The sequence below is a fragment of the Ambystoma mexicanum genome, chromosome 1q (assembly GCF_040938575.1).
Source record: "Ambystoma mexicanum isolate Mex_15411 chromosome 1q, UKY_AmexF1_1, whole genome shotgun sequence".
NCBI classification, from domain to species: Eukaryota; Metazoa; Chordata; class Amphibia; order Caudata; family Ambystomatidae; genus Ambystoma; species Ambystoma mexicanum.
Genome location: NC_090922.1, coordinates 214,858,557 through 214,875,287, shown reverse-complemented (window position 1 = coordinate 214,875,287; position 16,731 = coordinate 214,858,557). Strand labels below are relative to the sequence as shown.

The 16,731-nt window shown below is 46.4% G+C and overlaps 1 protein-coding gene across 1 annotated transcript in view; it reads right to left on the bottom strand.

The window, feature by feature from the left end:
* The window catches only part of LOC138526746 (cytoplasmic phosphatidylinositol transfer protein 1-like), a 511,789-nt gene that overhangs the window by 124,450 nt on the left and 370,608 nt on the right, over positions 1-16,731 (bottom strand). The window contains exons 4-5 of the mRNA XM_069637411.1: positions 8,922-8,929; positions 918-989 (exon numbers count right to left, since the gene is read on the bottom strand). Of these exons, the coding sequence (XP_069493512.1) occupies positions 918-989; positions 8,922-8,929 (80 nt within the window). The remainder of the gene's footprint in view (positions 1-917; positions 990-8,921; positions 8,930-16,731) is intronic.

Below are 16,731 nucleotides of genomic sequence, written 5' to 3'. Positions count from 1 at the left end.
ATCCAGAACTCTGCCCATGTAATGTCGTTGTACATGAGGTAGGTACATGCCTTCTGAGGATTGGGCTAACATTGGCAGTCTTTGCTACAGCAACCCACTCTGTACATCATATTCCAGACGCTAACTCTACAGTTGCCTTTCCCCGCCATGCCCCCACCTCCTCTTTCCTATTGGCTCAGGTTCAACTGTTTCAGCCTGACCCCTGGAGGCCAGAATAATCACGCAGTCCGTACTTCCCTCGCGCTGTCATGCGAAGGCGCCATGCACCCTGGGGACAGTGGGAGAATCTGTGCCTAGTGGGCTGTGTGAGAAGTTGCCATTTTCCTCTATGACAAGATGCCATCAGTGCCCAGTCTCCGTGGGTTGTTTGAAAGGGGCATAAATAAAAAGCTGGCACTGGGGACAAGACTGAGAAGTTGGCACGCAGCACGGAGAAGGCACTGGTGTGCAGTGTGTGGACCAGTTAGAGGTGGGCAGTGAAAGAAAACGGTACAGTCGGGTGGTGTGACAGGATGGCACCGAATGGTGCTTCGTGAGCTTAAAGGCAGTGTGAACTGGAGAAGCTGCCACTGGCGGGGTTTGTACGGAATTTTGACTGCAGTGGTGGGCTAACTGTAGCCTACAGGAGAGTCATTGAGGATTTAATTAGTGACGCTCAGCCATGAGGCAACCGTCTTCCGGAAGGAGAAACACAACGCTTTCTTTTTAGCCCACTCTGCGTTTGAGTCACGGAAGTGTTTAATGAATCGTGTTTGAGTCATAATGGTGTTTAATGAATCGTGAATGCTTTTGGAACAGGGAATGTGTTTGTACTTTAAAGCAGGGTCGAGAGAGAGGCCACCTTTTTCTTGCCATTTTTGACAAATTCCTTATGCGCCTTGCGTGGCTAAAATTCTGCGTCACACCGCTGTACTTACATTTTCATTGCACCCGTTGTTGTTCTCAAACTTGGTTTCTATTCGAATCTGAAACTTGGGCAGGAACGAGCACTGAAAGAGACAAGAGACAGAAAGATGGCGTTATTCTGTGTTTGGAGGGCGGGGTGGCCAAATTTGAGGTTTGCTTGTGCATTAACTCGTGCAAAGCAGAAGAGATTTCTGAAGAGTAGCATCTGGGCAGACTATTAAGGAGGCCTCAAAGAAGGGCTTAACACAGATGTTGTATAGAAAGGGTGCCACCGCCCCATGCATGCGCGCAGGAGACACATAAAATCTGGGGGGGGGGGGCAGGGGCCACCTTGGGAGCTGTGCTACAGATGCAAATCAACCCATACATAATGAAAGGCCGGCCGAGTTAGTTCTGGCATTTGTTCACTTTTCTTTTCCAACGACACACACCGTGTGGGCACTGCATAACCATACAATCTGCACGCACCATATGCATGCCATATTTATGACTCTTCACACATTGTGCATGCACATTCCAAAATGTCTGAACACACGTGTGCACCATACCAACTGCTTTTCATAAAGCGTATCGCTCTGCACACACTGGTACAACATATCAACTGATTTACAGCCCCCCTTTATGCACCACAACTACAGTTCTACATCGAGTGAAGATACATATTTCACAGCACAAACCATGTATGCATTATACCCACTGCTCTGCAAACATCTTCTGCACAATTCCTGCTCCTCACCTCTGCCGGATCCTATCTGATTGGTACATAGAGCTCTTTGAACTATCAGCATGTGCTCCATGCCCATGATTCCCCATACACAATGTGTACCACACCAACCAGTCGTACCTACACTGTGTGCGCAGCACACCAACTGCTCTACAAGCAGCGTGCATGCAATATACCCAGCTCTCTTCCCACATTACGTGCATCCCATCAGCTGCTCTGCAATCAAAGTCTGAACCATGTCTACCCCTTTGTGTATACCTTGTGTGCCTAATACCTAACTACCACTCTGCGCACACAAAGTGCACCATATTGATATGTGTACACTCGCTATGTGTGCATCCTACCTACCGTGATGCACAAATCAAATGCCCCATCCCTACTCAAAATACAAAAATAATATTTTTTTAAAATGTATATAGTGCTTTTGCCAAAGAGCTGCACGTTGATCATTTACATGAAATTACTATTACCCAATCCAAGTTGGTACTCATCAATCCATCTCGGAAGGATGAAAGACAGATTTGGCCTTGCAGGGACTCCAGCCTGCGACCTGCAGATCCCACACAGATTTCAGCAGCCAGTGCGTAACCCTCTGAACTATCTTACCAGCCATATACCTACATTTAAGCAGACACCAAATACATACAATACCTGCCACAATGTACCTGCACCTTACCTAAAATTCTATACAGACATTATGCATCAGACCTACCTCTCTAGCAATGCAGATGCTTTGTGCGCACCACCCATGCCACCCTGCTGCATCATTCCCCACCATAAACAAAAGGAGCACCATACACACCATGTGTACACCCTCCCTACCCCTTTCTACACCCACTTCTGTGGACGACTGTAGATGCCACTTTACACATTATATGTGTGCATCGTCCCTCAAATGTGCAGGCGTGTGTCCCCGGGCAGAAAATAATGATGTGCTGTGCACCAGGCAGCCAGCTGCAGCTAGTAGGACGATGAGCGAACCGCCCAGGCTGGCCTGGATGTTTGTTTACAGTACAGCCCTGACTTTACTTAACACTGCCCAGCTGCTTCATCACTTCACTTGGGAAAATAAAGCCCCCACATTCCCTCACCTCGCTTCTGATTGTGGGGGGGATACATGGCATTATATCCCCCCTGCTTACAATTGTGAGAGGGATTTGTCCCTCTGTCCCCCCATTTCCTACGTCCATGCCCATGCCCTGATGCGGGAACGTATGGGAGGGCTGGAATGGGGTCCAGGTGGTGCATCAGAATTTGCTGTTCTGCCCTTTGCATGTATCGACTGTTGGCATTATGGTAGGCCGAGTTGAACCTGTGGGAGATTCTGTGAATACTTGTGTAGGATACTCAGGAAATATGACTGACTCTGTGTCAGCCCACCATCCTTTTAGTGAGTGCAACCAGCACTAGGATGAATGCCTATGGATTCGGCATGGATTTATGGGCGCAAGAAACCGGAAGAATCAACAGAGATTCCTATCACTGCCCACATTAAGTTCAGAGCTGCTAGGGGAAGGTGGAAGCAGTCTTTACGCTCCATCCTCTAACTCTGTGCTGGAAAATCATGTATGGCGTGCATCGTAATTTACTGGTGGAGAGCCTGCCTCCATCAGCAACTTCCCATCCTGCCATTTCATAGGTCGAAATCCCTTCTTTGTGTTTAGACTCCATATTCATCTCTATTTTGGCCTAGTTCCTGTTAATCTTTTTGCTTGCTTTCAGATGAAAATGGGGGCGACCTATCGGAGCAACAGGGTCAGATATATTGTCAAGAAGCAAAAACAGATAAGGACAAATTCCTGAATCGCAATTCTTTGGCTTTTTACGCCAAACTCTTTTTGTAGACTTGAAACATATTTTAGGACCATTTATAGGAAATGGTGTATTTTAAAGCAAATTGGGTCAGTGACACTTATTAAAACTGCTGTCTAACCAGTACAGTAAGTCTCTGAATTGACCTGGGGAAAACGGGCAGACACTGGAATGCTCGGTTGGGCCTTTGGGCATTGCACTGCTGCCCCAGCGGTCACTCTGAGCATTATAAGGAACAGGCGAACATTATCCTTAAAAGAATAATACTTAGGGAATGGTTTGTTGGGCAGTGCTCAGTGTAGGATAAAGCCATGTAGTAGTTTGCTCCCAGGGCTATAAGTGGGGTAAGAAATCGAGAGGGGGCCTCATTCGGGGGCATGGTTTGTGCATGGGCGTGGCCTCAAAAAGTACACAAACTGTATTAAGGTACGCAAACAAATATGTAAATGCATGTAAGAATGTATATATTTGTATGCATACCTTACTATGGTTTGTGCAGTATGCAAGACATATTTTATAAACATAGAAACATGTAACATATTTCTATGTTTATAAAAGATGGCTTGAAAGTAGACAAACCATAGTACGGTACGCACACAAATATATAACATTTATATATTTGTGTGCATACCTTATGGTTTGTGTACTTTTCAAGCCATCTTTTTAAAACATTTCTATGTTATAAAAGATGGCTTGAAAAGTACACAATTCAATCCATCTTTTATAAAGCTTTGTCGACAAACAAAGCCTGAGGTATCTTTGTCCGTCGGCAATGCTTTATAAAACATGGCTTGAACTGTGTACTTTTCAAGCCATCTTTTATAAACCTCGAAATATGTTTTGGAATCCCCAGGTTCGCCGAGGGTTAAAGACGCCTCAGTGACATGGGGAAACAAAGGGACAGTAACTTCCTCTGGTGACCCCTCGCGCAAGGAGGCACCAGAGGAATTTACAGTGACTGACAGAAGTGCCAGCCAGTCACATTGACGCTGTGGCTGACTGGCACTTCTGTCAATTTGCCTGACTTAATGCGGCAGCATCTCCGGTTGCAGCTGCAGCCGCGGCGGGATAATGTGTCCCGACAATATTATGGTGGGACCGGGGGGCCCTGGCAGGCCCCCGTTCAGCCCCACGTTTGGAGACTGCCGGGGCCCGGCCCAGGTGGCCCCGGCCCACTTAAAGCACTGTTTGCTCCCCTCTGAGCGACATCAAAGAACAGAATGCTACACCCGGTCATCCAACTTACATGTGAAAAACAAAGGTTGGTTGTCCCATTGACAACCCCAGATACTGGGGCTAATAATCATAATAGTTAAACAGAAGGTGTATCTGAGGTTCACAACAGTCACACAAAAATGTGTGAAGAAAAACCTATTTGTATTCCATAAAATTGGCAAATCCCCAGAACAACAATATCATACATGTGCAAGTCAATGCATACACACAGAATTGGTAAAAAAATATCAGACAATTTGTAAATTCCAAATGCTCCCTTTGATCCATCCAGCGGATAACGCAACACAAAAACATGAAACAACATGCAGTAAAAATGTGGTTCTTGTTTCATCCAGAACATTAATTGTATGTTCTCAACCAACTCAATAATGTATACAGTTGTAGGTCCATAACATTGGTGCATAGAAAAGAAAATTTCAAATCTTGCATTAAAAAAAAACACAGTCTACTAGAAGAGAGAAATGCAATGTGTGTCTTCAGTAATGGGCTCTAACAGGGTACTTTCTGTGGTAAGCCCTATGCTAGTGTCAACCTTGTCCCTTGGAGGGGCTGGTTTTCATCAGGACTGGAATAGAAGTGTTCCGTATTGTTCAAAATATCTATTCTTCTCATAGAGCGACTCCCAATGGTGCCAAGAATTCAAAAACACACGAAGAAATCAGTGTGTTAGGGGAAATGTTATGTATATAACATATATGGCGGCATCAACTTAAATTGATGAAGGGATACTCACTGTTCCAAGGCTGTTCATGAAGAATCGTGCCTTGAGAATGGATGGAGGTACCTGCAACAAACCCCATAATAAGGTGTGAATCTTGTGTGTCTGCACCATGGACAAAATGCTAAAAGTAATAGAATCGTGTGTGCCCATTCATTAGGCACTTACAGAAACTAGGAGGAAGGTGCCGCTGTCATCAACAGGATGCCTGCCAAGTAGTGTGCCCACGGGGCCGTAATATGGTGCCCGATTCATAATCTGCAGAAACACAATGGAATATCGTGTGTGAGCGCCTACATTGCCGCACTCCAATTGTGGGAACAGATGAAGAACTGGATCTTAAATATCCGCTTACCCCTGTTGGATGGATGTAGTCACGTCTGAAAGAGAATCTGCTGTCTGTAGGCCAAGCGGTGCCTGACCGCGTTCATGTTGGCACAAAAGCAAAAGTAAAGAACAAGGAGCTTCAGCGGTTACTAAGTAACCTTCCAATGCAAGCAGACGTTCTACGTGACAGTGCAGAATCAAAGACAGACTCTGGGACGCCCAGGGCATTGCTTGGCAACCCGGCCTGCCCGTCTGTGTTGCATGCTTCCCCGTTGTGATGGATGCTTGATACGACAAGGCTGTGTGCGCTACAGTATGATGCCAGAGCGCTGACCCGGGAGAAGGGGTGACTCAGAAGCATGACTACGAGCCAAATGAGTACCTGGAAGCAGGTGGTACATGTCCTCGATCAATGGCCAAATCAATGAATAATGCATAGGGAAAAGTGATGCATGAACATTAATAGTAAATTGAGATTGGAATAAAAGTGGACCGTAGAGCGTAGAAGCCTAATACAATTTTAAACCTTTCATAGTCACATTCATAGTTAAAATGATAGGAAAGGATGGCAATCGCTGGGCTGCACCTGAACTGGGCCCTTCTTCCTTGTTTCTGCCGAGGACCATACTGGGCAGGGCAACCATATCTTGTTTCCTCTGCAACGTTGGTATCCCTTCGGATGCATCTTGCCCATTGGTCCCTCCCTCTGGGGACACTAACACAACGAGCAATTATTATTATTATTATTTAATTTTTTCAAGGTAACATTTCGTACTATGGATGAGACAGAGAGTAAATTCCCAGGCTTAAATAATAAGACTGACTCAGGAAGTTGGCAAATGTTACTGTTTTAGTAACAATTATCTAAAACAGGGAGTACAACGAACATCAAAAGACGTCGCACAGCAATTCTCAACAGAATTTGTAAAAATCACAGTTATATAAAGACAATTCACCATTCATGACATCATACTACGTGGCAAACTAGAAAACCTAAGTGGGACTGTGGTTGGCTTAAGGGGATCATCTAAGTATGGGATAGGATCATGATTGTGCCTCAATAGTCAGGTGGGCACTCTTGCCCTCCACAAGTGCAAGTCATAGTGCAAGTCATCCTCGAAAACTACTAGAAAAACAACATTTCTTTGGCTCTCAAACTATAAGGCTCTCTGTTATACGGCCTTCTACAATTGGTTGGCACACTTGTACCCTTCTGGAATATTTGATGCTCTAGCAGCAGGTAAGCTGGTACCCCAGGTGTTGGTGGGTGTGCCTGACCATGTTTCGCCACCCAATTAGCCCAGTATCTCTCATCACTCATGCTTTCTGCCATTCACAGTCTTTGAACTTGGCCTTGTAGTAGCTTCTCGCCTCGGGGAATAAAAGGGAGTATAGGCCCTCGCTATCTCCAATCTGGTTTACCATGCTCTTCGTCTATTTTCATCCTCAGCTCACGTGATCAGAGACCGTGAATTTGCTCATAGTCTAGCATTTAATAGTCTATAAGGAAAAAACTTGGCAACTTAACAAGGGATGCCTTGGCTTCGCACGTCTACTGTTCTTTGCACCTGATAACCAGTTCTTGGCTGCTTTCAGTCCTTGATACCAAGCCAGGCAACCTCTTTGGTCTTGCTTCGAGTTTGAACCTTTTCTTTGCAGCAACACACTTAATCCTTAATCCCTAATCCTTCTTCTTCCATGGAGACTCACTTACTAAATTATGACATCAAAAGTCTAGAACTTTATATACATGTTGGCAGCACTGCCTGCAGTCTATATACTATGTATAGCCAGCATTAAGAATAATTCATCTACTTGCTATGCAGCGTCTGTACAATTGTAAAACGGCTTGCTTTTCACAAGTGCAATCTTCATTCTGCACATAAAGCTTACTCGATTCTTCACTTCGACCTTAGATTCTTTATCGTCTATGCATTTTCTTCTCTGATCATCCTTTTCCGTGCATCATATTCACCTTTCATGACGTCAACAGCTTCTTCTGTTTGCATCTTTATACTTCTTCAGGTGCTTCCCCTAAGAGCCCATCCATTCTTCAAGGATACCTCACATGACTTCTCAATGGATATCTTGCCTCAAGATTCTTTGTGGTATAGGTTCCATTACTGACGTTGAACAGGTCACGACTTCCGGTTTCCAACATATAGGTAGAATAGGGGCAGGACGTGCAGTAGAGGTATTTGTCTCCTCCTCTACAATCCCTTCATTGATTTAGGTTGATACTGCCATATATGTTACACACATTTCTCCTAACACACTGATTTCTATGTGTGTTTTTGAATTGTTAGGACCATTGGGAGTCGCTGTAGGACAAGAATAGATTTCTTGAACCACACGGAACACTTCCATTTCAGTCCTGATGAAAACCAGCCCCTCCAAGGCACAAGGTTGAAACTAGCTTAGGGTTTACCACAGAAAGGACCCTGTTAGAGCTCATTACTGAAGACACACATTGCATTTCTCTCTTCTAGTAGACTGTGTTTTTTTTAAGTAAGATTTGAAATTGTCTTTTCTATGCACCATTGTTATGAACCTACAACTGTATACATTATTGAGTTGGTCGAGAACCTACCGTTAAGGTTCTAGGCGAAACAAGAACCAGATTTTTACTCTATGTTGTTCCATGTTTTGTTCCATGATGTGTTATCCCCTGGATGGAACAAGGGGAGCACTTGGCATTTACAAATTGTCTTTGATATTTTGGGACCAATTCTGTTTGTTTGCATTGACTTGCACATGCAAAATGTTGTTGTTCTGGGGATTTGCCAATTTTTGGAATATAAATACTTTTTTCTTTACATATTGTTGTTCGGGTTTGTGAACCTCAGATACACCTTCTGTTGAGCCATCCAACTTACATGCCTCAGCCCCATTGAATGCCTCCTAGTATCATAGGCACGCCACGTTCCCCACAGGCCAAAAATGCCTCCATGGCCATGACAAAGGTCACCTAGCAACAGAACCGACTTCCGGTCTGCCCCTGTCAACCCAACCACAAAGCACCAAGGATTTCCCCTCCCTCCCACTAACCTAAACCACCCCCACCCTTTCACATCGGCCAGAGCGCCTGGAGGCCAGGCACTTGGCAGCGGTGCGTAGTATAAGCATAACAGAACATCTGCATTTCTAAGGCAACCTGGAAAAAATGCGCATCAAGACATTCCGTTACACACAACTTACTGTGTATTCTGTGGGCGCATCCAGCCGGAAAGACAGGAGGGCGAGGGAGAGAAGAGAAAAGAGGCAGGTTAGTAAAGCAATCCGTGAGCGATGACTTCAGTGAAAGAGGCAGCCTTCCGTGCTAAAATATTTAGGCCTCACTCGGCTCACAACGTGTGTAGTTCCCCCCACCCCCATTCATTATTTATTTCTAAGAGTGTTCCGCTCGGCAGCTGCCGTCTCCGCTGAAGACTGCGACATGTTGCAGTTAACGACGGTGCGGCACAGAAAAGGTCACAACCTGCTTTTTGCCCTCACCGTGCCACCCGTTGTTGGCACAGAGTGTACCGTATTGCATCTCAGAGTATCTGTTAGCAAATTGCCCGGCGCTCAAGGAAACAGATCCAATAATCCCCTACTGTATTACCAGAGCGGGACCATGTCCCTGACACGTAAACAAAAGGTGCCACCCAATGAGTGCGTCAAGCTTCGCCCTGTCTCAAGGCTGCCGAGATGCCGTTTGCAGTGCACGATGGGATCAGGGCGGCTTAATAGATGGGGGTTGCGGTTAGCGGGTTGCAAAGAGAGTTTTAGCCCAAGGTCGTGCATTCAAAGCTTGCCTGTGTAGAAAGAAACTATTCATTAGGCTGACAGTATAAGCAGTCTTCCGTGTTCCCAGCACAGGTTCTTATTGCCAAGCCTGCGCCGCCTCTACCCTGATTAGAACCAGAGGCGCAGACAGGGTAGGGCCTAAGTGGGCAAGCCCACCCAACTTCTTAAATCCCCACTCTGCAGCGCTGTGTGGGCATTTACCGATCTAATTTGCCACGGCCGTGGGCCCAACTACATTAGCTTCAGGCCCCACTTGATAGACAATCCTGGCTACGCCTCTGATTAGCACTCCGCTGGACAATGCCCTAGAAGCCCAGGGTAGAAACAGAGCCACACACAGTACACTATCTCGCACTGTCCCTCTCCCCAGCCCCCAAACCTAAGCCCCCTCCGCATAGCTCTCAGATTGACTCACTAGAGCATAGGCCTTCGACCTTTGGCTCTCCAGATGTTTTGAACTATAACCACTATCAGTCCCAGCCCGCATAGGCAATGGTGAGTAATCAGGGGAGTCTTAGTCCAAAACATCTGGAGGGCTGCAGATTGCAGACCCCCAAAGCACCTGGAGACCATGCAAATAGCAGCGGACCGCAGTGAAAAAGTAACATCACGCGGCATTTTCTTAGTGGCGTTGGGGGTGTGAAAGAACAGCAAGCGCCCGTTGGCCACTCTTTAAAGGTATAGCATGCTTTTGACTGAACTCCCACCAGGCCGCTATTCCAAGTGCTTGACTCCATTTTATGACCAGGGTCACTCATGCACTTTTTGGCTTGCCTTATTAATGTGACAGAGCCCGGGCCCGCGAGTACCCAGTAGAGTGGCCACGGTGCAAGATACAGCATGACGCAACAACACAACACTTAAATATAAATAAAGGTGTACCCAGCAGAAGATTGCCATGCAAGTACTTTTCATTGAATTACTTTAAATAAGGTCATTCTAAGCTTGTCTTAAATGCAATCATTTGCATTTGAGTAAATCCATATATATTTTCCAATTCATTGCCAAATACCTGTTACCTGATGCACTGTGTGCTCTGTAAGGGAAGTGCCCAGTGCAGGCAGCAGTAGAAAGGGACAGGCACACAGCAAACACAGCCCAGACAGCCAGGGACAGAATTGAGACCAAGGGCCCGTATCGCCAAGAATAACTAGAAGGTGCCTTGGAGGTGGGTTGTGGAGGCGGGCAGGTGCTGCGATGGTGCTGTGGGTGGGCAGAGTGTGGGGCGGTCTTAGAAGCAAGAGTTGTGCATTTTGAGAGCAAACGTTACAATCTGTTTCCATTCCTGCTACAATTGAGTGCCTGACCACTTTCTTGCTGGGCTCTTGTGGATGGATCACAGCTTTGTGGCAAGGCATTATTTGGGGTCCAGCATACTCAGGGTGGGGGGTTTTGTTTGTTGCAGATAGCTCCACATCACAAGGGTCCCATAAAGGAAAGGCGATATTAGTTTGCTTCCTGTGACACGCCCCTGCCACATGACCAGAATGGTGAGGCAAGACATATGATCCTCACAGCAGCACCCCAAGTGCATTGAGGGTGGAGGAACCCAGCTCCTGTGGCTGCCCCGCCAGACATCTCAAGGGCCGGGGGGAGCAGGGGAACTTCATTGTATACAGTACACTAAGAATTACTGCTTCATAAATGGACGCACTCATTCAAATAGACTGTTGCTCCACATAACATCATCTACCCAATAAATGGCAACTCTTAAATCGAGTGGTACAGTAGTAGTCATCTCTGCCAAAGTAATTGCTATTTTCCTTCATTCTCATGTGCACACTTAACATGTCATGTTCAGGCTATGGTCTACCGAATCCCCAGACAGCCCACATCACTTCTAGGCCATAACAACGACAGGCGCTCTATACATATTATAAGATATCAAACTTGAATAGTACTGTTAAAACAGCAACACCATCAGACTTCGTATCTGAGCCTGCTTTAATGCTACATGCTGAAAAGCTTAAAATCAATTGGGGCGGCTGACTCGTTGCACATTTTCCTACTGGGTTTGCAGCCTCAAACCTTTGACTATCAGGCAAGAGGACCCGGAGAATGAGGTAACACTTGCCACAGGGGATCAGTAGGATTTCACAGCCTGAGGCCATGTCCTTTTGCTACCTTCATCAATCTTTAAATCCACTTTTGCTCACACCTATAGCTTGTTCCCTCCTCCCCCCTTCTTTATCACCAGCACCTCTTGCCTTAAGGGTATCCCCCCCTTTACTTCACCTAGAAAACCTCCCCTAGACTTACTGAGACTACCTTCCCTTCACCACACATTTACTTGGTCATTCATGGACTACTCCATGCCTTTACTTCCTTTACACCTTCACAGTGTGACAGTCCCAATGCATGTGGTTAAGGTTAGCTAAATGTTAGGGGTGGGGTCAAAGGGTGGCAGGAAGTTAGAATATGGGTACAAAAGGAGGGGATACAGTGGCTTGCCCCTTTAATAAAAAAGTGAATCCTAGAGAAGGTGAAAGACATAAGAAGTAAAGGTATGGTACGGTGAAGTAAATGCAGGGGAAGTAAAGGCGTTATTTTTTTAATCTTTATTGATTAAAGCGCAAACCTAACTCGAGAGCAGTGGAGCACTGTCTGCCATCTTTGAAGATTAACGCAGTAATGTGAGGTCTGTGCGTCGGTATGCGCGGCCATTGGAATTAGTCCTTGGTCAGATGTTGTTGAAAGACATACATCCACCTTCTGGGTTTCCTCTCTAATGCTATTGTCTCCCTACTGAACCGGCACCCATCTTCCAGATTGCCCTCCAATCTTCTGCTTTTGTGGACTGGTTCACCGCACAGACAATCTACTACCTTGCACTGATAACTTGTTCAAATCCTCTCCTCTCTGTATAACCTTTGTCTTCCCTCCAAAATCTTCCCAGTCTTCTACAAAACTGCTACCATCATCCCCATCCTAAAATATAATATTCTGTCCCAGAAAAACACAGCAACCATCAGCCTGGCACTAAAATCCCCTCCAATCGGTATTCTGTATCAGGCTCCTCACACAAACAGCTTTCGCTCCCATCTCCAACTTTATCACCAGAGAGGACCACTCCAAACTCCTTCACTGAGACCAGACTTGCTTTTGACACAGTCGATGGGCTCTCACTCCTGTTAACTCTCTTGGACATTGGCGGGCGTAGCTCTGCCCTAGAGTGGATTGACTCTGATCGATCAGACTGCCCGGTCTCCATTTCATAGAACACAGCCACCTCCAGTCCCTGTCTTCTGCCAGTGGAGTGAGGATTCCCCCTGGATCTTTCCTTGGCCTACTACCCTTCAGACATTACACCTCCCCTCTCAGTTAACAAACCTCTTCTTCCAGATAGTCCTAAATCCCATACGGTAACGACCACCAGAATTGTCTCCCATATCATTGATGCCCCTTCAGTTTCCAATGCTCAATATTGTAATATTTACATCCCCTCTCCCTCCTCAGCACATCCCCTCAGGCTTGCGTTCTTGGGATCCTCTTCGATAGCAAATATATTTGTGCCAACATATGCTCACCCAACACTCTACTAAAACCTTGATTCCAACAATTTTCTTCAGTTGACTTGCTGACTATCCAGCCTTCTCCAGGGCATTCCTCTCTGCTCTTTTGCCCCACCTCACAAAAATACTAAACCTTGCCTTTCACAGTCTATATAATCTTCATCTGCCTCTCCCACCAGAGCCAATGCCTTCACCTATGATTCCTCTGCATGCAGCACTGTTCACTTGTGAAATTCATTCCCGTCTTAGGCAGTCATTAATTAATGAGCTGGCCTGCGCTGCCCAGCCACCTCACACCCTGCATTCCTAAATCCTATCCAATCTATCCGTACCCCTTTCAGCCTGTGCTGCCTTTCCATACTGCTCCTTTGCCTTTAGTGCTGCCTACCACTTATACTCCTTATCCTGTGACATCATAGACAGAGCCACTGCAAATGCCTTAAAGATTGCTCTCACACAGCACCTACTATCCTGGGGGAGGGCACAAAACACCAACAAATGATGGTCCTTAGCCATCTGGAATAAAAAAACAAATTTGTATTGGTGATAAAAAATGACCTACAGTGACAAGCCGTCACTGTTTTGCACACACATGCACTTCTTCGGGGCTCTTAAAATTGATATTTTAATACAGTTAATTGGAATGAGTTTAGACCGTGAGTAGACTATGATTTGAGTTATATGGTCTTGATCAATCCAATGTGCCTAGCAATCAGCTGGAAGATGCCTGAGTCTCATGCAGTTGCTGGGTTCCCTGAGACCTCCATTGCAGTATCCTTCCCAGTTCCATAACCTTGGCCTCCAAGGAAGTGTCATGCAGATAAGGTATACAGTGTATTGTAAATCAGTATTGTCCCCAGTTCATGTTCCCACTTAGGTTTATTTCCATTTATAAAATGCAGACTACAAACTAAATCGCCTCTTGGCTCTGTCGACAGCAGAGCAAGGGTGACAAGAACACCCAGAAAATGGCGATGAGAAAGCTAGGTCAGGTTAGCGAACCAGAGAGGCATGGACCCAAAGGTTCCAGGAGAAGTTGCGGGCACAACAGTGTACCCTCAGAATGCATTAGCGAGATCTAATCATCAGACATAGGAGACCGAAAGAGGACAAGTAGTCATGGAGAGGGAGATGAGACTGGATTCAGAGCATACAAGGTCGAGCAGAAGGTTCGCAAAGGAAGGTTTTTATTGACCTGCTGAGATGCATGAGAGATTGGAAGTCACATATGTCGAGGGGGGGGGGGTTCCACAGAGTAGGACTGACAATGGAAAATAATCCTTCTCCTCTGTTCCTGCAGCGAGACAAAGGCAGTGTATGAAAGTCAAAGTGGAGCGCTCTGGAAGCCTGACAGAGCGCCATTTTGATCTTTAGTAGCAGGAAACAGGAGCGTGAATGTGTTTAAAGATGAGGCGTAACATTTTCAACATGATCCTGGCCGCCACGGGGAGGTAGTCTGGAGTGGGGTATCTTTTATGAAAGATTAGTTGGCCAGCTGCATTCTGGAAATTTTGTAGGCAATTACTTTAGAGCGCAAGGGAAGCCTGCATACAGAGTGTTGCCGGAAGCCAGGCTGGAGTGTTACGACTACAATGGGGCCGTTTTCCTGGGGGATGAAGGAGAGGATACTTTGTAGTAGTTTCATCGGGATGAAGGGCATTTTAATCATAGCCTTATTTGAGTGCTCAGACTAATGTCAGCATCCCACAAAATACTAAAGTTGAGCAAGTTGGGCTAGATGAGAACAGGCCGATGTCTTTGCCTCTCCAGATTCTGCTCACTGAGTGCAATGACCCTTGTAACCCACCCTGTTACGGGATTGCCCTCTCAGGATCGTTTGTTGTCTTAGATTGAAGAACTCCACTTTTTCTCCAATCACTGCAATAAAGGCAAATAAAATACCATACTACAATGAGATATGTGGGAAGATGGGGAGAAGAAGCAGCAAAGGGGATGTAGCAGTGGCGGAGCAAGGGGGAGGGGCAAGAGGGGCGCTGGGCTGGCAGTGCTCCACTGCATGCAACATTAATTTCAATTCATTAATTCATGGCTGCTCGAAACGCGGCTGCGGGCATTGGCCCTCCGGCCCTTTACACCCCCTTGCCTTCTTTGCCTGCCTGGGAGTGGGATTATAATCTGGTCTGTTTGGCAAAATGGACGGTACCATCATAATCATCCAGCGTTTGGTGTAAACTGCAATGCCGGGCCGGCGGCCGCCTGGGTGCAGGGGAATGAAAATCGCACTATGCTGTGAATGACATGACAGACTCTTGCTAATTTCCATTTCCCCAGGCTCAAATCTGGAGCCACGATACGGGCAGACAGGCACCAGGGAAACCAGACACATTTGCTACAATGTAGTAATTATCTGCACAGGTGCAGCCTGACGACTAGCACAAAAACATGTGGCCTGCCTGCTGGGACCAGTAGTCCGAAGACCGACTGGAGTCCAGACAGTGTTACTGTGTGTGCATACGCCACGGACTAATTTTAGTTGTCACTCACTCACTGCTTGTCTCTGTCAGAAAGCCTGAGTGAGAGCCACCGAAGCGACACATCCACAGTCAGCAGGCCCTGCCCCACAGCAAAGCAATGACTTTCGTGCTGCCTGGCCTGGTTTGCCCATGCGTACAGTGCTCCACCCGAAGCCAGACCTGCCTGGCCTGGCGTGCCACTGAATGCACTGCCCTAGCAAGACAGTCACAATCCACCTGACTGTGACAGTCAGGTCCTCCCTGACTGCCCGGCCTACCCTGTGTGCGATTGTGCATGTGTCGTGCCCGATGGCCTGGCCTGCCCCTGCAGTATACCTGATTCTGAGTCGGACTTCGGACTAGAGTCAAGGAGTCGACTTTCAAGTGAATGACTGAGAAAGAAGTTAGTTAACTACTCATTGTGAGGGGAGTTAAGCACAGAGCAGGTGTGAGCCATGAGACGTCGAGCATGGCAGCGTGCATGGTAGTGGCGGGAATCTGTCGGAGATCCACATAACACTTTAATACTTTGAAACTCAAGAAAAAGCAAATGTACAGCTGCTCCTTCAGCATTGCAGATTTTATCAATTAAATTATTTTGAAGAAAGTGGTTCCAACTGGGTTTTGGGAGTCCTACTGCACTGGACAAACATTCCATGCCTCGCAAACAGCAGCGAGGCTACCAAAGTTCAAAGGGTTTCAGAATGTTGAAGCGGAGAAGAAATGGCTCGGGTTGCTTTTATTTACATACATAGTAGTAGTATTCACTTTATTCAGCCATAGGGCCATCAAAGTACAACAAAAGCATAACATGTATACATTTATAATAGCTCAAATGATCAGCCCAACTTCTAGACTGTAGGAAAACAAAGTCAACAGTGTAGAGGAGACCACAGATGTGGCCTGTACCCCTGCCCCTTGCTTTGAGGTGCCAGTAAAGTACTCGCCAAGGTATGTGACGTACGAGGAGCAGCTGAACCAACAAAGGGCTGCAATGGGCCTCTGCCCTGTGTACATTAGAAGATCAATACCTGGTGAAATGCCCATAACCAGGCAACCCTGGGCAGCACGGTACACAATCAGACAACCATACCAGCCGTTGATACGGAACGAGGAGGAATGCCTACACACGGTCCATGAAGAGAATCCAAAAGCCAAAATGGAAGGCCAGTGGAGATGAAACAAGGACCAGAGCAGCTCCAAGAACGAACTAAAGGAGTACTAAAAGCATGC